The sequence below is a fragment of the Podarcis erhardii genome, assembly GCF_964252035.2.
Source record: "Podarcis erhardii genome assembly, chromosome: 9".
Lineage (NCBI taxonomy): Eukaryota > Metazoa > Chordata > Lepidosauria > Squamata > Lacertidae > Podarcis > Podarcis erhardii.
In genome coordinates this window covers 36,864,222-36,890,142 of record NC_138512.1, presented here as the reverse complement: position 1 = coordinate 36,890,142, position 25,921 = coordinate 36,864,222, and the positions used below count along the sequence as shown (strand labels likewise).

Genomic DNA, 25,921 nt, shown 5'->3' with positions numbered 1-25,921 from the left:
CAAGCCCTAGGGTCTGTGGTTTAACCCACAGCGCCACCAGCTCTACTCCCAAGCAATCACCACTCACAACATAACCCTCCCTCTGCCTTGCAAGAAGGACCTAAATTAAGGCCCATTCAGTATCTGCAGCTTTTGAGTGCCATGGAGCTCTGGAAAGTGCCTATTCTGCAAAGTGCCTCTCTGGAGGATATGATATAGTGCAGTGGATTTGCTGCTGGGAGTGTTTTAACATTGTGCCGCTTGTGAGAAATGTAGCCAGGATCCAACGCACTGTGAAACTAGCTGTGTGAGCATAAGGTAGGCTGTAACGGCAAATTGCTTTGGAAGCCCACAGGAATTTCAAAAGCACTTTGCAGCAACACTGTTTGTGGCATGTGTGTGTCAATTGCTGAAAGACACAAAATTCCACTGGGCTACTGTGAACATTTCTTCGGATTCCAGGCATAGCATGCTGCACTCCAAAATAAGCTGAGAAAGGTAAATGGTTTTTAAATGAGGATAAATAAACAAGAGATTATTAGTGCAGAGACAAAAATCCAGCAACAGCTAGTTGCTCAATTATACTCATAATACTAATGGCTCTCTCTGGGATGCTAACACAATAATTCATAACAGCAATGATAAATAAAAGCCCTGGCATGCTATAACTGTCCTGTGATAGCCTATTGTAGCCTAAACAAATACCTAACGAAACTAATGAAATCTACAAAACTTCAGTGTGGTTTGAGGCTGAAATCAAATGCACACCAGACTGGGAGTAAGCCCCCGTGAAATTAGTGGTTCTTGCATCAGAATAAACCCGGATGGGACTGGGCTTCACATTTGACTAGTTTGTAGCCTAAATGTTCTTTGAAATTTGAAATACAGACATGTATGGATGGAACCAGTGGTTTCCCCCTGACTGTGGCTATCAGAATTAATGACTTTGTTTGCAGAATGAAGAGCCAATATTTGTGAGTTGATCAAAATGTCACAAAGAACAAATCAGCAATGTACATTGGTCTACATTTTATGTACAGTATTGAGAACACAATGAAATGATAACTGGACTGATGTTAGTACAAGGACATACTGTATAATTTTTGCACTGTGTGAATGCATTGTTCAAAATATTGCACAAGGCACAATTTAGTTTGAGATTTTTCAAGACACTGGAGAAAAGTTAAGTATTTTAATCTCATAGGCATTTATTCTTGGCAAATTTATAATAATATATAAAGTTCATCATCATTATTGGTACAAAGTCTGTCCGTTACTTATACTAAATTCCTTGGTCACTGCATGGATAATAACAAGAACGAATGCCTGACCTGGACCCTTGGTGATTATTGAATTGACAGGCACAACCATTGTATAGAAATTTTAACAGCTGTAAGAAAACAGTGTCTTTCCATTTGCTTCAATAAATTTATGTCAACACAGATCCCACAACCCAACTCTGTAACTATATATACTGAACACCAGAAAGCCTTCTAATATAATATAGTTATCTACAAGACTGTACAATACATTGTTACCCTGCAATCCAAAGCTCTGCAAGAGCCCAACCGAGCTCTGAGTTTTGTGTGAGGTGGTGATGGCCCAATCACTTCAGTGTGTGTGTGGGGGGGGGATGCTACAGGTGCACACGCCAACCTGCTGCGTAAGACATTTTGCGCTGAGGAGGCCTAAAAAGATGTCAGTTATGGGGAAATCAATGCGGAACAGTTGGAATGTAACTAAAGTAGCCTAATATGTTTATAGTTATGTAGCAGCATTACCTTTTATTATGAGGGTGTGACTTCAAAAAAGGGTTATATAAGGAGATAACTTGGGGGGGGGGCAGCCCTCCTTGTCAGTTAGCCCAGTAAAGGGCTCTCATTGACAAACAAACTGCGAGGAAAATATCAGTTTATTTCTTAAGGAGCTACTGAAATAAAATACTAGATGTATGTGTGTGTGTTTTTTCTTTACATGGCCACAAATAAAAGGTCTATTTAGCTTGCCTTGCAGTCTTATTGGTGGTGGTGAGGTTTTATGGTGACTGCTCTGCCATATCCACAGCCCCACCAGCTTATTTCATCGTTGTTGCTCTGCCATGTCAAAAACCCTGCCAGGGTCAGCTTTCCACCACCATTTGGTTTGGTTTGGTTGTTCATTCCCTTCAACTGATATCAGTGGGGGGGGGATCACTATGCCAGCTTCAGGGCTGGTATAGTTCTTTGCCCTTTTCAGGGGCATGTCAGCAAAATGAGGGGACCTTGGATCTTGTGTCTCTAAGCCAGGCATCCCGAAACTTGGCCCTCCAGCTGTTTTGGGCCTAGCTAACAGGACCAGTGGTCAGGGATGATGGGAATTGTTTTGTAGTTCCAAAACAGCTGTAGGGCCGCCGAGTCTGAGGATGCCTGCTCTAAGCCCTCCCCCCAAAATTATCCACATTCTACTTGCCCTCTTTCACGCTTAATACCTGTGGGTATCTGTGCCCACAGATCTTAGCATCTTCTCAGGTAAGGTACATCACCACAGAAAAGCACTTGCACCACTTCAAATGGTCCCTTAGCAGGCCTTTGGCCAGCTTTAGGATTGCTTTGTTCATATTTTAAAAGCAGAGGATCAGCAGTTGTATAGGGAGGGTGGGAAAGCCATTGAAAGCCAAAAGAAAAAGAGTAGATATGATTTCCAATGTGTGACAAGGAAACCCCTGAGCCTGGCCTTGGCTGGGGAGGGCGGGGTATAAATAAAAAATTATTATTATTATTATTATCAAGGTGTTGTTGGTTAAAAAAAAAGAAATGCTTCTGAAGGACAGGTTGATGGGGGAGGGTTTTCCAGAGCAGCACACCTAAGCATTCCATTTCCTCTTTTTATTTTATGGGGTGCTGTCTACCTTGTGGCTACAGCCCTGAACATTTCCCCAGTTTTATGTGAATGAGACAGCCCTGGCTTGTGTAAATTGCTATGGTGCACCATAGCTGCCAGACAACAAAGAGCCTCAAATAATCAAGTTAGTTTTCAGTCAGAAATTACAATGGATGCAGTCGCTGCCACTACCTTTTCAAGACGGTTAAACCATGAAAATCTGGTCACAGACCATGAGCATAATTATGCTACCGAATTAGGCTAATGACTACGAATGGTATCAAGTCACTGGGACATATTTTATGTAATAACCTGAGATGCTTAGAAACAATAACAGTGGCTAATACTGCCTATTAGGTCGTGAGTCAGCCTGCATACTGAGTTAATCAAATGTGGCGCCTCAGAATTAGGACTTACCTAATTTACCATCTCAGTGTGCTTTGTCCCTGGGTACATTTGTGTAAATTGAGCTACCCTTGGGATACAACTAGATGTGGCATTAGGAGACCTGGGACCAGAACTCCTGCTCTGTTTTTTTGTTTTAAAGGAAAGGACTTTAATGGCAGCTGTGGGGTCAGGAGACTCTAATCAGGGCTGTGGGACTGGGCTCAGGAGTGATAAACCTTGCTCCCTGCCTCATTTTCCCAATTAAACACCCACACAGACATTTAAGCTGCTAGTTACCCTGTGGGACAAAATATACGGGTACAGGTAGTTTCTTTACAAAACTCAGTCAAATATATTTGTGGATACTGCTGTCAAAGTTACTGTGTGTATGAACTGCACAATTTTAAGACCCAGTGACTTACAAGAGAGGGTGTTAAGCATGTAACCAACTATCACCAGTATAGATATTAAAATAATAGTTAGGATTACACATCACACCCCATGGATGCTAAAGAGTGTGATGTGTAATCCTAACAATCCTTACCTAGAGGAAGGTGCCGCTTAGCCAGGGTGATTTACTCCCCCCTTGCATGTGTGCTTAACATTGGGGCCTTAAAGTGCGAATCCTAGGCTGGACAGGGTCCACGACTGGCTATTTAGTTCTGTTAATCCTGTTCATTTTTCATTTTGAATTACACACACCTTTAAATAACTCAGATGCAGTTAGCGAATCGTGTAAATTTAAGTATAATCTGCAGGTTTTGGAGTAATACTTCAATGGTAATACTTCAATACTGTAATACTTCAATACTTCAATATAGTAATACTTCAATACTGTTGCTTCTGACACAGGAAGGTATTTTCTAAGACTAAGGCTGAAATCCTTGCTTCTGAGTTAACACATGGTTAGGATTCTGCTGCAAAACAGCTGCTCAAAGCAGAATGGCCAGATTCTGTTTAGAAGTGGGTTTATGCTAAAGGCTTGAGTCTTATGTGGGGGAGGGGGCCCATGGTAATCTACCCCATTTACTACCATTCCTCTGAAAACATTTATTTCCCCCATTCCTACAGTAATGATATGGGGGGGGTCCCATTTTTTTTCTAATTGCTTAGTGTGGGGAACAGATACATAGGAATATAGATAGCTATCAAGTCGAGACAGCTGGCTCATCTGTCTAACTATTTTCAATACTAACTGGCAGGGGATTTCAAAGATTTCAGGCAGAAGTAGTCCTACTTGGAAATGGCACAGATAAATACCTGGGAACTTCTACAATGAAAAGTATATTTTCTACCACTGAGATACAGTCTTTCCAGGTATACCTGCAAGTATTCTTTGGGCAGGGAGGATAAAATCTGGGGGGAAAAGGGGTAACACCTCCCCCCCCCCCCGAAATAGTATGCATTCCCAATTAAAATATACTCTTTTAAATAAATACAGTTAACAAATTTAAAGGCAGAAATGTATCAACGCACGAAGAAAAAGACTCAAAAACGTTCTTTTGATGAGAGCTTCAAGCAGAAATAGACCCAACTTTCATTATATATTAGGGATTAGATAGATTTGCTCTGGTTTTTACAAGCAGCAAAAAGGGGATAGGGACCAGCAGCAGTTGAACCACAGAAATGAAAGTGACAGTTTAAAGTTCCTCAGTGAGGGAGAGGGGAAGATACTGACTTCTTTAAAGCATTGTGCTTGATCCCTGAAACTATATCATCTGTTGCGGGAGCTTTGGGAGCTATAGTCTTTCATCGTCATTGTCACTAATTTTCTTAAATGCAATGGGGCTCGCTTGCTTCAAAGAGGTCTTTGAAATGTCTGTATGCATGGTGGACATGGCTATCGTCTCGTAGTCATCATCCCTAGGGTGGAAATCGCAGAAGCGAAAGAAAACCTGCAAATCCCTCTGGAAGTTCTTGTTGAGGAACCCATAAAAGATGGGGTTCACGCAGGTAGAGATCATAGCCGTGAGGTGACAGATCAGGAACAGCAAATTGTGGCTGCAAGAAGCAACAGGTAGAATTTCATGGTTCCAGTCAAAGACTGTGTTAAAAACGGTCAGAGGGAGCCAGCACACCGCAAAGGCCACCACAATCGAGATGAGCATGATGTTGATCCTTTTCGTTTCAGTGGATCGGTATTTATTGTCTCTCATCTTATCCATCATGTTGCTCCTCCTTTTTAAGCGCATGTATATCTGCGGGAAAACAAAAATTCAAAAACAACTGTGTAACCTAAAACTGTGGATCCTACAGGCATTTCTTTGGAGGAAACAAAGAACGGGTAAGACACATCACGAAAACAAGATTCTCTCTTACCTTTAAGTAGCAAATAAATATAAAGCAAAGGGGTCCCAAGTACTGTATCACCAAGAGAGCTGTGGTATACGAGAGCCTGATTGTCTCCAGTGGAAAGGAATCCAAGCACACGTACTTCCCTTTGTATTCCTCTATTGTTAGATTGGTGAAAGGTTCGTCGGTCAGTATGTGATACACCAGGAAAGGCAAAGATGAAGCCACCGCTAGAGTCCAGATCGCAGCAATCCCTATGTAGGCATGTCTGTTGCTTGGCCTCCAGCCACGAGGGTTGATAATCAGCTGGTGGCGCTCAATAGCAATGAGGACCAAAGAGAAAACCGAGACTGTGATGGAGACACACTGCACAAAAGGGTTCAGCTTGCACATGGCCTCGCCAAAGACCCAGTGGTCCATTAAGGTATAGACAAAGGTGAAGGGAAGACACATGATGGTGATGAGGAGGTCCGAAAAGGAAAGGTTGACAATGAGGATGTTAGTCACGTTGCGCATCTCCTTTTGTTTTAAGATGATGATGATCAAGGCCAGGTTCCCAGAGATGCCCAGAAGGATGACGGCCCCGTAAGCCAGAGCCAAGGTGAACACCATCGCCAAAGGCACGTGACAGTCTTCATCCTCAAAGTGAACGAGTCCAGAAGCCTCCTTTGAGACATTCTGAATGGAATAGTTTCCTGCCGAGGAAAGAAGTGATGAATTCATGTTGGGTTTCCCCACACGCACACAACAATCTGGGCCCACGCTGAGCAGTGGTCTGAAACGGCAATCGGTTTCTCAGAAGCACATTCAAGGCGTTAATGTTGTTCTCCTTACACAAAGAACAGGCTCCCAGCAGAAGCTGCCACAGAAATGTTCATGCCATCAATAATGCACAACCTGCAAAGGCAAAAATAATGCACATGGATTTTTCTTGGGTTTTCAGAAATGGAGGGAGGTGTTTTGTACTTTATTGGAAAACCAGGGACCTTCTTAATCACAGTTGGAATATTTATTCCTCCTCACTGCCAGGAATAGGCTATTGTTTTCTATTATGTAGTGGCTGTTTAAATCTGAATTTTCACTGCTGAGGTAATATTCAGAAGGGACTGTAGGGTTATCAGTTGCGTGTCAAGGCCCCAAGCCAGCCCCCCCATAAGAAATAAATTCACACTAACACAGAATTTTGGTTTAAGTTTAATGGGCAAAATTTAGGCCACAACTTTATTGATTACGGTAAATGTATTGGCTTAGGCATTGGCAATAGACTATATCTGACTCCTGCCCACCTTGCAGGGAGTCATGAAAGGGTAAACCACCGAAAGAGGTACCACATTGGGGGAACCCGCCTGTAGCTCTCCTCCATGTTCCCAGAGGCCTGGCATGGCCCTAGCCCCTCAAGTGGACTTCGGACAAGATCCAGGCCCCGGATTCCTTTAACGGAATACCCTTGGACATGGAGGGGCAGGCGATGGCTGACCTGCCCCCCCCATCAATAAGCCAATGCCTAACCGCCAAACCTTACAAAGTTGTGACGATTGCTAAGAGGTAGGTGAAAACCATGTGGCCAATGCCAGTCTGCCAAATGGAAAAATTCCTACCTGGCCCCTGTCCCAAGACAGGTGACCAACCAAAGTCCAAAGCAAGGCCAGAGGACACCTAAAATAAAAGGGCGGGTGGATGCGTGTTCGGCAGCGCGAAGCATGTGCGCAGCACACGATGCGCTGCCGCTCATATACCACCCCCCCCCCACACAATCACCTCTCTCAAAGTGATTGGCCAAGGAGGCCTGGGATGATTGTGGTGCCACCCTGGCGTGGAAGGCCTCACTCCACCTACACTGTGGGGTGGGGTGGAGCTGTATTGAGGGCCTGCCCACAACCAGGATCATTTTTTAAGATCATTCCCTACAGCAGGCGTGGCTAACCTATGGTGCCTCCAGATTGCATTGGAGTACAACTCTTATCATCCCTAACCATTGGCCATGCTGATGGGCACTAGAATCCTACAACAACTGAACGCCCACATGCAAAGCTCCCCTGCCCTGCACAGAGACAATATTAATTAGACCTACATCTTTGTACCCAGAGAAAGGATTCCTCTTTGCATAAAGCTTAATTGCAATGCATTGCACCCAAAGACAACAAGCAATATCGGGTTGACTCACAGGCATCTGGCTGAAAGTCGTTCCTGGGGTGCGTGTTCCCAAGGACTTTGAGACAATAACCACGGGAGATCTACACATGCTGCTAGTTTTAGTGCCCAATGTTAAGCATGTTTACCCAGAAGCAGTGCTGGATTAACACACAAGCTAAGTAAGCTGCAGTTTAGCACCCCCTAGATACTAAATTTCAACTTTTACATAAATTATTTCAAAATCAAAAGGAGCAGGGTGAAGAAATTCTGAAACCAGACATTATTGTTCTGTTGTGTATATACTTAATAACTATGCAATTATTGGTCATATCACGTACAGAAATAACCACAATTAATATCAAAATTTCATTCGGCCAGGTGTCCATAAGCCGTCAAAGAGCACTGGTGGCAGACCATACCAGGCTTGACTGCAGAAAATATTTGGCCTAATCATAAATTAGTCTCATGTCTCATTTCAAAGGTTCTTTTTAAAAAAAAAATCATGGAAGTGATTTAATTTTGATGTCATGTGTAGAACACACCTAGTGCATGTTGTATTGTTTCTTCCAGTGAATAAGTGTTATAAGTGCTCTTGCGTTGCTGGAACACAAAGTCTTCAAATATGCTAACTAAGAAATCATAAGGCAGCTTCACTTAAAGTTATTCCACATGCAAAAAGGCTTATTGCAAAAATATTCGTTTTAGTTAGATTGTTTCATTTTTGGCTGCCTCCTTGCCTATGTGGTGGAATGTCTGCAAATATAAAAGCGTGTTGTTTCGATTTTCATTGTTCTTTCTGTTGAAATAATAAACATTTTTGGGTAATGCTCTGGGGCCTCTTAAACTTGACACAACCCTGCTCAGAAGTAAGTACTACTGAGTTGAAATGCAATTTTCTGCCAAGTAAGTGTGTCTAAGGTTACAATAGCGCAGCCTAATATAAGAGAGCCTCAACAGGAAATCTATCATTGTGCCAGCATAAACCCGCAGATGAGTTACGATTAAGAATGATGCCATGATACATTCATCTGCATTATTTTCTGACACTCAGCTCAAGGGTTTAGCTGCCATAATTTGGAATTCAGACTGCACGGTCACATATAGGAACTTTTCTATAGATCCAGAGCATACGAGATTCCAGCAGTAAACACAGTTTAATGATCAAACCGAGTACTTCTTGAGTACTAACAAAACAACACATAACACATTCTTGGCCAGTTCAAAGCACTTATTCATTTGGAAAGGTCATGGAGCAGAGAAACACTAAGCAATCATCAATCTCATTCACATTAGGAATAATATTGCAGGTCACTGTGAGAAGCTCAATCCTCAAAGAAATCAAATGGAGGGGGCCAGCCCACAGAAAAATTTCCAGCCACCAGTCAGGCTGAGAGTTCATGAAAGTTCTCTCAAAGGTGAAGACTCCTTGCCCTTCAATATCATCGTAATGCAGGATTAGCCAATGTGGTGCCCTGCAGAGGTTGTCACAGAATACAACTCCCATCACCTCTGACCATTCACAATCCCAGCTGGGGCTAATGGAAGTTGTAGTCCAACATTGGGTCACCACATTGCCTACCTTTGTCCTAATGTCCCCAGAATTCAAAGACCATGATCAAGATGTATTCCTTGGTTCTTCAGTCACATTGCAAAACATGAAGTTTGACATGCGCTGCAGGGTTAAAATGACAAGCGCCTAGAATTCTGCGTACAGATATAGGTTCAGATGATTGAAGTTAATTGCTAAGTATTTCATTCCAATAGATGTTGCTACAGGTTTGTTTTGTTTTTAAATTTGTTCCTGTTCTTTATATTGTAACGTACAGCAAATGTCTGTGGAGCAGCACGGTTCAGAATAAATTCCATGCACATACAAAACTGAAAACATTTTAAAGTGACTCTAAGGAGAGGGGTTAAAATGACTTGTGACCGACCCAGCTGAACACAGGGCAGTAGATATATATGATGGTCCACTAGAGGTGTGGTAAACCTTATGGGTTTGCCTCCTTTCTGCCTGCCTGCCTGAGATCTCAAAGACAGAAGGGAACGATGCAATAAATAGACTGAGGACAGCATTTGGATTGGTAGGTCACTAGTTGTAAATGCCTGAGATATAGATAGATGATGCTAGATAGAGATAGATAGATGATAGATAGATAGATAGATAGATAGATAGATAGATAGACAGACAGACAGATATAATGGAGCTATACTTTCAGCTCAAGGATCTAATTAGCTGTGATAAGCACCTGAGTGGCTGTCACACACACACCCCGCCCCCCAGATCTCCTTGGACCTTGCTGCCACCTTGTCAGGCCCCTACACAGTGGTGAGAGGATGCTACATTCTCCATCCACCTCACGAACCACCACAGCACAAATCCTGTGCTTTGTGCTTTGGATTCTCTCCCCCCCCCCCGCAAAACCAGCCTCCCTAAGCCACCCACAATCTGGACTGGGATCACAGCCTGAGGGGGAGGGGAGAGTTAACCCTTTCTTTTTGAACCTTTTCCCTACCAAGCCCCCACCCCACCCCCGCTACCTTTAAAACAAAAAAACCCATATTGTGTTTCTGAGCTGGATCATGCCCCACACACTTTTAAAGTGGAGAATTCCAAGCACGGCTTCAGAGAGAGACACATTTAACTTGCCATTGGGTTTGGCACTGATCTAGTCAGTGGTGACTGGTGCCCATTGGGACAGAAGGCAAGGAGACCAATAGGCAGAGCCTGATGATGATAGTTTTGTCCCCACCCTCCTCCCTGCTGAGTGCTACAAGGGGTAGGATGCTGACAGTCAGTGCTACCCCATGGAGTGCTTCTAAGTAAGTAAGCATGCAGGCAGGTGGGGACTGACTGTGGGCAGAGTGAGGCTGGTACCCCATTCATCCTATTGGGTCAACCTCCACCATATACCATATATATTTTGTGTTGTGACCTACTCTGAACCTCTTCTTTTTCTTTACTCCCCTTTACTCCCACTTTAAAAAAAAAAATCCTTTTGGCCATGCTCTTTTCAGCTACCAAGAGACAAGCGCTCAGTGCATTGGAGCAGAGTTACTCCAACGGTTCTTGCAAGCAGTCTCCTTCCCTAGTTAATATTCCAGCTGGCCCCCGGAAGAACAGTAGGGGGCCGAGCACAAATAAGCTATCCTGGTTGCTTTCATCTCTACAGAACTGCTGTCTAGCAGGGATAGGGCAGCCACTGAGGAGACAGGAACAAAACGAAAAGAATTCAAAATTAAAGAGGATTTGAGGAGGGAAAGAGCAAATCAATATTTATCCACGGAACTCAAATATACACACAACAGAGCAATCTCTTGCCATTTACGAAGAGGCAGGATAGAAAGACGGAATCAATGGAAACTTAAACCAGCAATTAATTGACCCACATTTGATGCAATCAATAGACAGCAAAGCCTTGTGGGATATTTCCCCCCTCTTCTGAAACCTCTTCATGTAACTTAAGTTTCCCCTTAAATGGAAAGGCTTGAGCTGAAGGCTGAGTTTACCAAGGCAGCCCACAGCCTTGATCCATAAGAGCACCTACTATTCATTGGCTTATATCACAGATGGGGAACCTTTAGTTCATGGACCAGAGGTGGCCCATGGGTCCCTCCAACCTGGCCCACAGCCTCTCCTCCTCAGCCCCTTGCCTGTGCTTAAAAGGGGAGCTGGTGCTAACAGAAACCTGACTGCTGTCCAGTGGGGTGAGAAGCGAATACAGTGGTACCTCGGGTTAAGTACTTAATTTGTTCCAGAGGTCCGTTCTTAACCTGAAGCACCACTTTAGCTAATGGGGCCTCCCGCTGCCACCACGCTGCCGCCAGAGCACGATTTCTGTTCTCATCCTGAAGCAAAGTTCTTAACCCGAGGTACTATTTCTGGGTTAGCTGAGTCTGTAACCTGAAGCGTATGTAACCTGAGGCACCACTGTACAGCTGGAGAGGAAGAAGGGAATAAAATAATACATTCCAGCCATACTAGAAGAGTCAAAGTTTCACACACACACACACACACACACACACACACACACACACACTTACACACTTCCATTCAGGCACTATCAACTTTCAAGGAAGGCACATTTCAGCCAGGCAAAAGTACTTGTGAGAGAACGAGCAAAACTGGTGAGGGTCTGAGGCTTAGGAAGGGGAGGGAAGAGTCCTGAGGATTAGATAGGGAGGCCTACATTCAGCCCCTAAGCCTGAGCTTCCCCACCAGCTTAAGCCCAAACCAGCTTCAACGGTCTTTGGAGCTTGCTGGCTGCCCTGTTACTTGCCTCCGAGTTCTGATAAACAAACTAGCTTCATTTCTCATGGTCAGCAAATGAAACAGAGATGACAAACATGAAAGCTACAATAGTGGAAGTGTGGTAGAAGAAGACATAGCATTTCAACCAGGGAGGTTATCATTCACCAGCATCCACTGCATACCCTCCAAGATTTCTCTGTTGAAAATAGAGACGTCTCATTCCATAATGATAATTTTACTATTTATACCCCACACATTTAACTGGGCTGCCCCGGCCACTCTGAACAGCTTCCAACATATATAAAAACCTAATAAAACTTCCCTATACAGTGGTACCTCAGGTTAAGTACTTAATTCGTTCCGGAGATCCATTCTTAACCTGAAACTGTTCTTAACCTGAAACACCACTTTAAGCTAATGGGGCCTCCTGCTGCCGCCGCACCGCCAGAGCACAATTTCTGTTCTTATCCTGAAGCAAAGTTCTTAACCTGAAGCACTATTTCTGGGTTAGCGGAGTCTGTAACCTGAAGCATATGTAACCTGAAGCATATGTAACCCGAGGTACCACTGTACAGGATTGCCTTCAGACAGCATGCGGGTCAAATAACTCCATACCGTCCATCATTTCTCCAATAAAAATAGGGATATCCTAAAGAAAAGTGGGACATTCAGGGATCACATCAGAAACCAGGATGGCTTCTGTAAATGCGGGACTGTCTCTGGAAAATAGGGACACTTGGAGAGTCTGCCACTGGGGTGTGTCTGGTTTTTTTAACAGGAAGCCTAACACAGGAGGTAAGATGAACCAAGGGCCCAAGCAAGGTTTTAATAACAGGACTTAGACTTGGACTAGAAAGCAGAGCCTCTCAGCATGGAGAAAAGGTGAGCTTCTCCATTTAAAAGAAGACCTAACCTGGGGGGGAAACTGTAAAGACCTGATGAAGAGAGCACAGCAGAGGTTATATTTTCTGAGAATCCTCCGGAAAAATAATCTCTCAAAGGACCTGTTGATGGCATTCTACTATTGTACTGTTGAGAGTGTATTAACTTATGGTCTGTGTGTGTGGTTTGGGAGCTGAACAGTCAGGAGGGAAAACAATGCTGTCCAGGGTTGTAAAGACTGCAGAGAGAATAATTGGGTGCACTCTTCCCACCTTGGATCAAATCTATGCTCCAGGTGTCATAAGAACATAGCTGTCAACGTTTCCCTTTTTTTTATGGGAAATTCCCTTATTCCAAATAGGATTCCTCGCAAGAAAAGGGGGAAGTTGACAGCTATGCATAAGAAAGCTGCAGAGATGGTGCAGGACAGTACGCACCCCGGAAATGATCTCTTTCAGCTTCTGCCTTCTGGAAGAAGGTACAGGGTTATAAAGACTAGGACTAGCTGCCTGAGAAACCGGTTTTTATCCAAATGCGATTTTGGTTTTAAACACAGTGTAAGGTAGTCTCTGTGGGAGTATATTGTATTTAATTATGGGGTATCAGAGTTTTTAGGGGCTTAACCAGGCTGGGATAGCTGGGATAGCAGACTTGTTGGTTTTTGAATGACTGATGTAGATTTTTTCAATTTGTTTGTTCTGTATGGGACAATGACAATAAAGATTATCATATCGTATCATATAAAAGGCACGTCATCTATGCATCTAGAGCTTAGAGGAAGAGCTTCCAGGCTAGATGGTGGAGTTGCATTCATGTGCCAACATCTCTCATTTTAGAAACATGTGGTGTGATCCTAAACATGTTTAATCAGAAACAGGGTTGCGATTTTAGCGAATTTTATCAGCATGATGAATCCATTAAAATATATTGGTCAGCTAAAAAGGTTCCCCTAACTTACTGACCAGCAGGTTTAAATAATAATAATAATAATTTTAATGTTGTTGTTGTTGATTTATTTAATTTGTTATTCACCTAATGGCCTCTCTGCAATTTACAGCCAGGTTTTAAAACATGCATTTGTAAAAACAAAAGCCACCAAAAGTTAAACAATTGATCAGAAAATAAAATGAACACCAGATTCCAAATGGGATGGGGGCTTTATCAGCAACCTAGACTGGTAGCAATAGAAATCTTGGCTTAGCTGGGTCATATTCTCAAAGCTACCAGCATGAGTTTGACCAAACTGCGGGAGGCAGTGGAAGACAGGGTGCCTGGCGTGCTCTGGTCCATGGGGTCACAAAGAGTCGGACACAACTAAACGACTAAACAACAACAACATTCCATCAAATGCCTAGGTGGAGAGAAAAATCTTAATGTGGTGCCAAAAATATGTCAATGTCAGTTCTAGGACAGCGTGTCACAGTCTGGAGATCTGGGGATGTCAGGGAGGAACAAAGACAAGTCCCTCTCTACTGCTGCCACCCTCCAAAGCTTTTTCAGACAGGGCAAACAGAGAAGGGGCTCAGAGGACACTCATATGGTTCTGGTAGAGTTTTCTTAACAACAACAACAACAACAATTTGCACAACAAAATTGATAAAATGGATGACAGAATTTACTAATAAAACAGCAGATGACTTTAAGAAAAGTTTTATCTCTGGTGGGACTGTGAAACAGGTGGAAGATTATTTCTGGAATAACTGCTTTCTGGATTACAAACTAAATGTCGGGGAGTGCATCACCGGGGAATGGGACAACTGGATGAAAGGAAATGAAGAATATTACTGCACGGAACTCCCTGGAGATTGGCTCCCCAAAGAGAAAGAGAAGAAAATGCGAAAGAACCCAATGGGGAACAAGGATGTATGCAACTACAAACAGAAACAAGAAAACCCGCAGAGGGGGCTTAGAAGTGACCTGAGGGCCTCAGACATTAGAACACCGGATTGAGGATGACATAATGATATAAGGACTGACATTATCCGGAACCAGAAAAAGGGACGTTGGATAAACTTAGAATGAGAAATGCTTTTTGTAATAAACCTATATTTATGGAATTAGTGTAACACTAATGAAATATTAAGAGATGCTGGAAAGGAATAATTGGCTTTAGCAAAAAGTCAAATATGGTGTAAATTTAATAATTTTTCAAGATTAAGAGGATAAGATAAAAATTAATGAGATTAATATAAAAAATGAAGAGGTTTGAGTAATAAGGGTGAATTTGCTGAACAAATTTTTTAAATGGAATACAAAGAGGGAGGTGGGAGAAAGTCAGGAAAATAAGTGAAAGAATGTCGAAAAATCTGAAAGGAGGGATTTTCTTTTTCTTTTTTTTACTTCTTATTTTTTCTTTTTGTCTTGTTTTTGAGTTGAATTTTTGGTTTTTGTAAGTTTTTTGTAATCTTTTTGTGTTTAATTTCTGTTGTTGTCTTTGTAATCTTTTTTCTTGTTAAAATTTAATAAAATATCATTTTTTAAAAAAAATAAAACAGCAGATGACAAGCACCATCTTAGACAGGGAAGGGGAATCTGTGTTCCTGTAGATTTTTGTGGATTCCGGCTCCAACACCCATCCCTGAGCATTGGACATGCTGGCTGAGACGGATTAGAGTTGTCATCTAGCAATATCTGAAAGGCCAGTGGCCCAATGTTCAGGGATGGGTGTTGGAGCCGGAATCCATGAAAATCTACAGGAACACAGGTTCCCCTTCCCTGTCTAAGATGGTGCTTGTCATCTGCTGTTTTTATTAGTAAATTAGTATATTAGTAAATTAGTAAATATGAAGCATCTATATATTAGAAGAGGTATTCCCTTCTGTGTGACAGAGAAGAGGGAATGCGTCTTCTCAATGATGCTTGCTGCAACAATACATGTATCATCATCTAAAAATGAATAGTGCATATTATTCCCTTATTTTTTTCTCCTATGCAAATTTATGCATATTGAATAATCAATCAATTAAAACTCATTTTGGGCTTTTCCACGTTTGCACATTATTTAGCTGCTAATACACTTCCCCTCTATTTGAATTAGATGGGAGCTGCCCACACCTGCACATATCTGAATTTGTATATGAGGTGCAGCTTCAGTTCTTCCTGTTCATGCCTGTAGCTGTTTTGTGCTTGTCCCTGCCTTCCAATTTGTTGATACTATTATGCCAGTTAAGTACTGACAGGGCATGTGTGCAGGTAGCTTCATGAGCCTTGTTTTTAATAAACATTTCCCCACCCCACCCAAAAAGTGTGCAAAAGCAAATTTGTTCATTCCGTTTTCTGATTTTGTGCAAAAGAAAGAAAGGAAAACAGCCTTTGCGGAGCACACTGGAAATAGTTACAAGAACGGCCACAAAAGAAATGAAAGCAATAAAGAAGTACTGGGTATGGGAAGGGGAGGAGCAGAAAGTGGCAATCGCTCCAATCAACCAAAATCACAAAAACAAATAATAATACGTGATCCTGAGTGGAGTGGTTTGGAAAGGAATTTGTATTATTCCAGTATCAGGTGAGCCTGAATTTACAAGCAGAAGTATCAAGATGGGCATTGTTCAAGGGTAACATCATGTGGACAACACAGATTAAATGCGAATGCAAACAGCTGCAAACACACAGAAAACTGGTGTGGAAAAGCCCATGATTAATCACTTAAGATTTCTTTAATTGGAAAACTATCCTCCTTCTAGGCCCCATGGAGTAAGTTACTTCCTAGCTAAGTATGATTAGTTTTGCAGCCTTACATACTGTTTCACATGATCCCAATCTCCACAGCAGTGCAAGATTCCAGGGGACCAAGCATTTACACAGGACCTGTGTTTCCTTTGGAAATGAGGCACAGCGGAGAATGTAGTTCATTTACACATATATACAACCTGAGTCTAAGCTGGAGGACGACAGCATTGGATTTAAACAGACACCTGCCATTTCTCTGCCTCTCTCTCCAGCCCACTGCTTACTAATTCTGTTGAATAACACTCTGCACGAAGCTTCTGCCCACATTACTCCTAACTCTCTATTCTCCACTTGACTTTTTGCAACACAGGCAGAGGAGATGTCCCACTCGCTTTGATCCTGTGTTGTGCTATACTACCCCCAGGCTGCCATCTCAAAGGGGATGTGTCTGACTTAATTAACACTTAATTTATGTAGATTCCCTTGGATTAGCATTGTCTAGTACACAGAGTAATCACAGGGGTTAGGCCTAATGCACACACAGAATCTGGTTATTTCCTGCTTCTAACACCCCCAAGCCTTTGTTAAATTCTAATACTGCTGGTGTCAGGAATTTAGGAAAAACTTATACTTTGGTATCAGGCTGCATAGGTGCCACCCTAAACACACAAATAGTGCAACAACAACGGTGCAATCCTATGCATGTCAGTCTCTTTTACTTCAGTGGGGCTTGCTGTCAGATAAGAGGGAATGGAACTGCCTCTTTGGAATGCATTCCTGTACCACTTAACTGAGAGTTAGCCCCATTGATCCCAGTTGTTCCCAGTAGAACAGGATTGCACTGTAAAGTAAGGAAAGGCATGGTTAAGATCACACTGGTGTTTAATATTCACACCCTGCCTTCTTTCCCTCTATCAAAACTTGCCCTGAGCAGAGGCTGGACTGCCGGGCAAGAGCCTATTCCTGAAAGGGAATCTTGATAACCCTTTCTGACCCAGACACAGGCAAATCCTCACATCAGAACGCAGGGGTGCCAACTTGAATACAATATTGGGCGGCATAATCAATCACAAGACACACACATGCACACGGTTTGAATGGCAATGCCCATCAATGGGGGTGGAGGGGCTCAAATATTTTATGAGGAGGAGAAGGGACCTTGGCCCCTAGGAGTTGGCTCCAATGTCAAAACATAGCTGCAGAGGATCACAGTCACTGACCAAACTTCAACCCTTTCTGCTTCATTAAAAGGGCAAAAAGCAGGAGGTGTAGACAGAAAACTTACACGGACCCCAATATAGCCCAATCCAGAAACCAGTTAAGCCAAAGGACGTAGGATGGGGAGCTGAGGAACTGGCTTCTATGCATGGCAAACTTTTTGACTCAGTGAGACTTGATTCCAAACAAACACGCACACCCAACTCCCTACTCTTAAAACACTTAGAAAAAATCTCTGTTGAAATCTTTTGAATACATTTATACTATTGTTGTTGGGACAGGCCTATTATTATTATTATTATTAAGTTGTCTGCCTTCACACATTGAGGATGAGACGTCAGGTTGCAAATGATGTACCCTTCCATGGGAATATGCTCATTGAACTCAATGGGAAAAAATATACATAGGATGAGACTAGACATAATCAAGTGCATCGGCCAGAACACTGTGTGTGTGGGTGGGTGGGTGGGTGGTGAGGGGAGGCAGGGAATGCAAGACTTCCAATTTTCCTCTTCAGCCCTTAAGAAGCTCCCACATTAAGTCAGCCTCACCCCCAACCCCCTCTCTCATGCCTTGCATGGCTCCTGAATCCTGAGAAGCTAAAACAGCACCCTTAGAGGGGGGGGGATAGGATCCGCCTGTCTGTGTGTGGACGCAACCAAGGGAGGTTAAGGAAGTGGGACCTAAACCGGCTTCAATCCGATTCATCCTCACGACCAGTCTGTGGAGTGCAGCAGACGTCAGGCCGTCTTCCTCCAATTATCTTCCATTGTTTGAGCCTCTCTGCTTTCAAAGCCCCCACTTAACATGGGGAGAACCCTCCACCAACGACGGACCCCCTCGTGGGAATTAAGGAGACGTGGCTAGTTCGTTTCATCTGCTCTAATTCCATCTGCGCTTACGTTTTTTCTGCGGAGGAGACCTGAGCCTCCTCTGTGTCTTGGTTCTGGGAAAACGGGGGTTATTTATTTGCCACGATCGCCTTCCTTTCTAATACAACATTACCCACAATGCTGTCCTCCCCGCCCCCCGGGTCTCCTGGAGACATCGTGCGCTCCTGAGCCGACCGGCTGTAACTTGACACCCACCCCGTCCCATCCCACCGCGTCTCTCCAATCGGACCCTCCAGTCCGGATCTGCCCTAAACATTAACTACCGGCGACTCCCTGCAGCCATAGCTGCTGCGTCTGCCGAAGATTCCTAAGGGTCAAGGTTCAGCGGGGTATTTACTACCCCTTCCGTATACTTTCTGGAAAATAAAGGCTTGGAGAAGGACGGGGAACCTCCAAATGTCTCCAACGCCCATCACCCCTGACCACTGGGGATGCTGGCCGGCGAGGAGGGCAGGCGGAGCCCCACCACATCTGAAGGACTACACAGGCTTCCCACTGTTGTCCCTTTCGACGGAAAGAGCGGTCCCACTTCCCATCAGCGGGTTACCCTAACCCGAAAAACTCTCACTTCCAGCAGAAGCTGGATGGCCACCTGTCATGGATGCTTTAGTTGAGATTCCTGCATTGCAATGGGCTGGGGGACCCCAACCCCCTACAATTCCCCTCCTTTCCTCCTTGTATACCACCTTCTTCCCTATGTTTACATTCCTCCTGGCTGGGAGAGCCAGGCGTGCGGATGAAAGGGGCCAGAGATCGCGCGCCTAGGTCCTTCTGCGAAGCGCTCCGCGCCTCTGCCCGCCCTTTCGCCCTTCGCCGTTGCTGACAGATTCTCCCCAGTTTTTCGGCATCGGCTGGCTTGAAGACCTACAGAACAGCCTTCGGCTCTACTCACAGCTTCTTTCCTCTCTCTTCGAGCAAAAAAGAAAAAGCCCCCTTCTCCCCTCCTTCTCTCCCTCTCCCTCCCTCTCTCCCTCCCTCTCTCTCCGATCTTTTCGGAAGTTTTGGTGGCTTGAGATGCGCCCCTTACAAGATGCCCAACAGGCGCGTCCGACGGCGCTGCCTCGGATCGGCTCGACAACTACGCTCGAAGCGGTTCTCTTCCCATTACTGCGAAGCCCGGGTCTAGCACGTGTCAGATTGGGGAGATCGCTTGTTTCGCGGGCACGGTCATTCCGTCCAATGTGCAAATGGGAACAGGTAAACGCCTTTAGGGGGTGGGGAGAGATCCGCTGGCTTTTTTAAAAAAGGATAATAACAGCCACAAAAGAGTCTCTCACCTGCATTCTTCCTTTCTTCCAAGCACCATCCTAAGTGCTGAAGCGAGAGGATAAGAGACGGCGGACTTGGGAAGCGAAAGGCAAAAGAAGGACAGACCCGCTGGCATTTGCCCACCACGGATCCCGAAGATTGGGTGAGCGGAGCAGGAGGCGTCCCCCTTAAAGCTGAACTCCACCTTATTCTCCCACTATCACATGACAGTGTGCGGTGCGGGATGTGAAGATCCCAGCACACGCGCCTCACCTTTAAGCTGCACATCTGGAGGTGGGTTGCCTAGTAATTCCGAAATAAATGTAATTAAGTATGGAAACTGCAGGGAAGGAGGGGGAGCGGGGAGGAAAGGGGCTGGGAAGAGCTCTCGGGTGTGGGAGACAGTTTCTGAAATGCTTCTGCAATCCGGATTTTTCGTGGTGGTTTGCGAGCCTGCGCCACCTCGTGGCCCAAGCCCGTCGGTGCCGAACCCTTCTCTGGGCATGGGGTTATGTAAAACGATCATTAGCGGGAGTAGCGGCTGGGATGTGATTTCATATGCAACCCCCACCCCACCAAAAAAACCCAAACCCTCGGCTTTTTCGAATGAGAAAATTCGACTGATGGAGAGGCCCAAACGTTTTGTGTGTGTGTGTGCTTGTGTGTGTATAAAAAAAATCTATTATTTAAATGGAAAACACAAAGAAGATGAGCTATCACTTCTGAAATCAACTAACAGAGCAATACAGTGGTACCTCGGGTTAAGTACTTAATTCGTTCCGGAGGTCCCTTCTTAACCTGAAACTGTTCTTAACCTGAAGCACCACTTTAGCTAATGGGGCCTCCTGCTGCCACCACACCGCCAGAGCACGATTTCTGTTCTCATCCTGAAGCAAAGTTCTTAACCTGAAGCACTATTTCTGGGTTAGCAGATTGTGTAACCTGAAGCGTATGTAACCATGAAGCGTATGTAACCCGAGGTACCACTGTACATTAGTCCAGAACTGGAGATATGCCATTGCTATGCTGGCAGAACAGGGTACCACATCCAATGTGTGCCCTGCCCAGGATGGCAGGGAGAAATTAGCATAAAAAACAAAAGTGATGTCTCTGGGAAAATGACAGACACAGCCTCTTGGCATCTCTGGAAACTCTGGAAACTGCAGCCCACCATTCCAAAGCTGTGCTGGGCCCAGCGATGCCACTCTCCCACAGAGGCAGCCAATGAACTCAGCACAACTGGGACACACCCATTGCACCCCAGCACCACCACAAAATGACAACATGGAACCCCCTACTCTGTTAAGCCATGGTGATGCAGCTAGCAACTGCCCCATTGCGACCAGTCCCCAGGCATGCTCTCAGGCAGGGCTTTGAGTCCACATGTGTTCCTTACTGTGGCATTTGCCCGTTCTTTTTAAAAATGTCTGTACAGGGGGAGAGAAAGAGTTAATATGTAGACCAATAGAAAAGCCAGAGGCGGAGCCTACCTGTTTATAAAAGGGCTTAGCCCGAGGTTTGGGTTGGTTGGTTTTAGTTGGTTGGTTGGTTGGTTGGTTGGTTGGTTGGTTGGGAAAGGCAGTTGGGAAAGCAGTTGGCAGACAGTTGGAATTAGAGAGACAGTTAGTGCAGTTGGTTCTTGAGTGAGGGGAGGTAGAAGAGTTAGAGACAGGATAAAATACGACTAAGAAGGTATAGAGTAACAATGTTTTGAATGCAGTTAAAGTTTATTTGTGTTTGCAATAAACTACATTCTTCTTTGTTAACTTAAGAACCTGACTGAGACTAAGTGATTTACCCGGGAGGACCTAGTTGCTGGCAGCGGATTAGTGGTGTACGGGTCAATAGTCCATGGGACGACTGGGGGCTCTGTACAAACGCCACACTTACAACTACTGTTTTTCAGCACACACACACAAGGGAGGAAAGAGAGTTCACATGACATAGCATCTATATAGCTCCCTGGGCAGACCCACACGCCAGCAGACACATTGGACAAGAGTGCATTGGCCCAGGGTGGGGCCAGGAGACACAGCAAGTGCAGCTACAGAACTTATGAAAAGCCTGCTGGATCAGGCCAGTGGCCCACCTAGGCCAGCATCCTGTTCTCACAGCAGCCAACCAGATGCCTGTGAGAAACCAAAAGCAGAAGTGCACTCTCCCTGTGCTTTCCTGGAATTCAAAAGCATACTACCTCCAGCCATGGAGCAGACTGGAACAGAAGCAACATCCAGTGGCTCATTGCATAGGGCAGAAGAGGGGAACCTAATGAGGTCCTTGTGTTTTGATGGCCTTCCTAGTTAGCCTCTGAGGCTAAATGGTGGCTCAGTACCACTTTCCAAGGAATACAGAGAAGTATATCACAGAATAAATAACTCTGTATGTGGTTTACAAAAATTCATTGACAGTAATGTACCAAAAAGGAACATGCAACAGTTGAGCAGTGAATTGCCATTGCATAGTTCCTTTTTGGCCCAACCAGAAGAAGATTCATGAAACAGAGATTGAAATCTCATTGTCAGAGTTCTGTTGCAATTGCACCAGCAACAAGTATACACATCGAGAATTATTCTCTTGGATTCATTACAGGAATATTTGGAATGCCTTTTTTGAAAAAACCTTGATTGCAGGCTTTGCTGGCTTCTTGCCATGCCCAGACATCCTGGATACTTCTTATTACAGCAGACAACTACAAAGACAAGAGTTTTCTATTTGGAATATTTGACTTTGATATATTGAATTGTGTATGTCACTATGATTTTGGCATTGTAGAGATCATTTAAAACTCTTAAGTATTAGGTGGTGTTGATTACTGTCAATGAATTTTTGTGATAGTTTGTGATACGCTCTGGTGGCAGCAGCAGCCATCCTGCTTGTGCTCCCTGAGAGGTCTGCTCCCTCGTGGTACAGGGCATCTGAGTGAGCAGGGAAAGGAGGGACTGTGTCACCTGCCCACCTCCTTCTGAGACCCATTCTGAGGCAAGCAGCTGATGCTGGATCATATTAGGGTCTGACCGTTGTAGTTGCAGCCCATGTGATAGGGCAGAGCCATGCAGCCACCCTCTGGACACCAGTGGCTCTGCACCTTGGTCATAGCATATAGCTGTATGTACATTGAGCCCGGTTCATTGAACTTGTGTGCAGAACTCCCCAGGCCAGGCTTAGCAAAGCGAAAAGAGCAGAAGTTTGATGCCCGTGGATGTGACTGTTGTGATTGGTGCAGAAAGGTGGTTTTTGGCTGCCAAAGTTAAAATGTAAGAGAAATATTGATTTTTGACACCCACAAAAAACAGAATAGATCCTGCATATTGGTGGCTCACGCTTCAGAAGCTGCGAGTCCAAGGCCACATTCATTTTTTTAAAGAAAGAAAACAAAAAGACATCCGCCTGAGAGCACCTTGTATTTTAGCTGTTGTGGCAGGCTCCAAGCCAAGGGCCAGCTTGTCATTTCAAATTGCCGGATGAATGCCGTGAATAATTATCAGTCATACTCCCAACAGACTCAGGATACTAAACAGATACAAATCGCAGTGCTCCTGGAAGAAGACTATTGATTAAACAATAACTGGCAAAGGAAAGAAAATGTCAGATTGACTGCTGCGTTTAACCCAGATGCATTACGTGGAGAGCATATCCATAAGGCATAGGGTGGTCAGATGAGGGTGTTCCAGTAGCCCAGTTTTTTTCATGCTGGCATATTAAGCCAAATTCATTTTATCTTCTAAAGTCCCTCCTTTGCTTCTGGTTGCCCTGTTTAGACTGCATGCAGTTGCTTCTGAGACGGGTTTGGGATAACTGAAGCAGGAGTGGTCAATGTGGTGCCTTCCCAATGTTTTTGGACTACACCTCCCATCATTGCTGCCCTTTGGCCATGCCAGCTGGGGCTGATGGGAGTTCTAGCCCAATAACCCCTTGAGGGTAACCACACAGACTACCACTGAACTAAAGCCTAATATCTTGATTTAATTTTAGTATCTCAATGATATCGAGCAAGGGATGATCATTGTGCACCTAAAAACTCATTGGTGCTCCTAGACATGGTTTGGCTCCTGGATGTTCAGGTTCCAACTGCAACTATGAGCATTTCTCCATAGCCTTGTTTGTGCACCAGCTGCATCCTTTTCTGGAGAAGGCAGATCTTGCTATTGCCAGCCATGCTTTGGTCCTGTCCAGGTTCAGCTTCTGTCACAAATTCCAAACCTTAAAAACTACAGGTGGTGCAGAGTGCCTTGGCCAAATTGCTTTTAGGTTCCCTTTATAGCTGAGGTGGGAAACTCAGGCTCATGGGCCAAAAGCCACAACCAGGCCAGCCCCCTCACTGGCCTTGGTTCACACCCTCCAGATTCTGCCTGACTGGAAGGAGTCCTTGATCTCTGATAATGACTGTGGTTTGTTCAGATGGAGGACAGAGAGTGTGTATATGCAGAAGCTATGAATGCAGAAGTACAAAGGTGTCCTGGCTCCCAGTTTCAGACTCAGTATTCGGACTCTTGGCTCGGGTATGATGCTTGTTCCAAAATTCATTACAGCGCCCCAACATAGTTCATGTTACAGGTTACAAAGTCAGAAGGCACAGCAGAGCATTAAGGTACATGGCCAGGTGTAAGCTAAGATGCTGTCCAAACAACTGCCATGTCCCATAAGCTCTCCTTTTGCAGAGTGGGGAGGACACAGTCATTTGTGTGGTTGTCCCCAACCTCAAGACTGAGCAAGCAAGTGGGCACTCCTTCAAGTAGGCTGAGCGTGCAAACTGTGTTCATGCCACTGAGGCTGCCTTCACGGCCTTGGAGATAGAGGTGGGGCTAGCTTGCTGTCTGATTTATCCATAGGCACCTCTCTTGAGAAGAATGGTTCTTTGCTAACAAGGAGTGGCTGTGGAGTCAAGTTAGCTCGCTGGGATGCAGTATGCAAAGGATCCATTGACACCTGGACCAGTTGCTGTCCTAACCATCCCCTGGACTCCTTACCTGGGTCCTGATCATTGCCTCCCAACCTGCTGGGTCTCCTCCCAAGTCTCCCATTTCCTCCCACTCCTCCTCCCCATCTGACCACTCACAGCAAGCAGTGCCAACTCACCCATGAGGCGGACTGAAACAGCTGCCTGGGGCGGCAGAATCTCATGGGACGGCAGCCCCGTGAGCGCTCTGTTCCTCCCCCACCCCACCAAACTAACCAAATGATACCATTAGGTTGCTGTGCAGACGAATCCCCTCCATGTTTCTCCAAAGTAGGTTTCAATTAGTTCCTTGGGACTTACTCCCAAATTAGTGTGCAGAAAATTGCAGCTTTAATTAAACTGGGCTTTGAAATCCTGCCCAAAAGTGCCAAGTTCATAATAAAATCAGCATCCAACAATCTATAATTAGGAAGGCAAAACGGATCAAGAATGTATTGCTCTTTTCTAGGCATTAAGGAACATTGAATTAGCCTTGTAATTAATGTCTACCATGCATTTAAAAACTTCATACTTTTATAACTCCCAGCCCTTCTCAAACAGATTCCTGCCTATTGATGTGTACGCTTCAGTGGAAAAATGTAATCTGAAGGTTTATTGAGTGAAGCACACTAATGGTTTTGGGCTTTCCCTCCTCCAACTCCTAAGGGGGGGGGGACTATTGAAAAATTAAACAGTTGAAAACTTAACCCAGTTGCATTCATATGTTTCTTTAAAACCAAAAACCTCTCAGTAGCTGCTGTTGTGAAATATAAACTCCCAATATTTGCATAATGACAAACACTGCAATCCTCTACTCACCCGAGAATAGGATTCACTTGAGATTAGACCTGGTTAAGTCTAAGAGTGCAATCCTATACACATCTAAAGGTAAAAAGGTAAAGGTACCCCTGACCATTAGGTCCAGTCGTGACTGACTCTGGGATTGCAGCGATCATCTCGCTTTATTGGCTGAGGGAGCCGGCGTACAGCTTCCGGGTCATGTGGCCAGCATGACTAAGCCGCTTCTGGCGAACCAGAGCAGTGCACGGAAATGCCATTTACCTTCCCGCCAGAGCAGTACCTATTTACCTACTTGCACTTCAACGTGCTTTTGAACTGCTAGGTTGGCAGGAGCTGGGACCGAGCAACGGGAGCTCACCCCGTCGCGGGGAT

General features: G+C 44.6%; 2 protein-coding genes across 5 annotated transcripts in view; one reads left to right on the top strand and one right to left on the bottom strand.

Moving 5' to 3' along the window:
* Positions 1-1,167: 1,167 nt before the first annotated feature.
* NPY1R (neuropeptide Y receptor Y1) lies at positions 1,168-22,567 on the bottom strand. Of its 3 annotated transcripts, none has more exons than XM_081875385.1 (4): positions 21,303-22,567; positions 5,545-6,414; positions 4,061-5,423; positions 1,168-4,011 (listed from the first exon to the last, which is right to left on the bottom strand). In XM_081875385.1, the coding sequence occupies exons 2-3, from the start codon at positions 6,238-6,240 to the stop codon at positions 4,965-4,967; spliced, it is 1,155 nt and encodes a 384-aa protein (XP_081731511.1). In that variant the 5' UTR covers positions 6,241-6,414; positions 21,303-22,567; the 3' UTR covers positions 1,168-4,011; positions 4,061-4,964. The 3 variants fall into 3 exon arrangements, with proteins under 3 accessions (XP_081731511.1, XP_081731509.1, XP_081731510.1); XM_081875383.1 differs by lacking the exon at positions 21,303-22,567 and adding an exon at positions 19,842-20,387 and having other exon boundaries at positions 5,545-6,212; XM_081875384.1 differs by lacking the exon at positions 21,303-22,567 and adding an exon at positions 19,842-19,949.
* The window catches only part of NPY5R (neuropeptide Y receptor Y5), a 37,974-nt gene continuing 32,052 nt past the window's right edge, over positions 20,000-25,921 (top strand). The window contains exon 1 of one of the 2 annotated variants that reach the window (XR_014159890.1): positions 20,000-20,106. The gene's annotated coding sequence lies outside the window, so the exon portion shown is untranslated. The remainder of the gene's footprint in view (positions 20,107-25,921) is intronic. The other variant, XM_081875396.1, reaches the window with a different exon arrangement.

Excerpts from the sequence above, each read along its gene's own strand:
- NPY1R (XM_081875383.1), bottom strand. The coding sequence starts at position 20,100 with ATGTGCAGCTTAAAGGTGAGGCGCGTGTGCTGGGATCTTCACATCCCG. Across the intron at positions 6,213-19,841 it reads GGAAGAAAGGAAGAATGCAG|GAAACTATTCCATTCAGAAT; the intron begins GTGAGAGACTCT and ends TTTCCTCGGCAG. Across the intron at positions 5,424-5,544 it reads TATTTATTTGCTACTTAAAG|ATATACATGCGCTTAAAAAG; the intron begins GTAAGAGAGAAT and ends GTTTTCCCGCAG.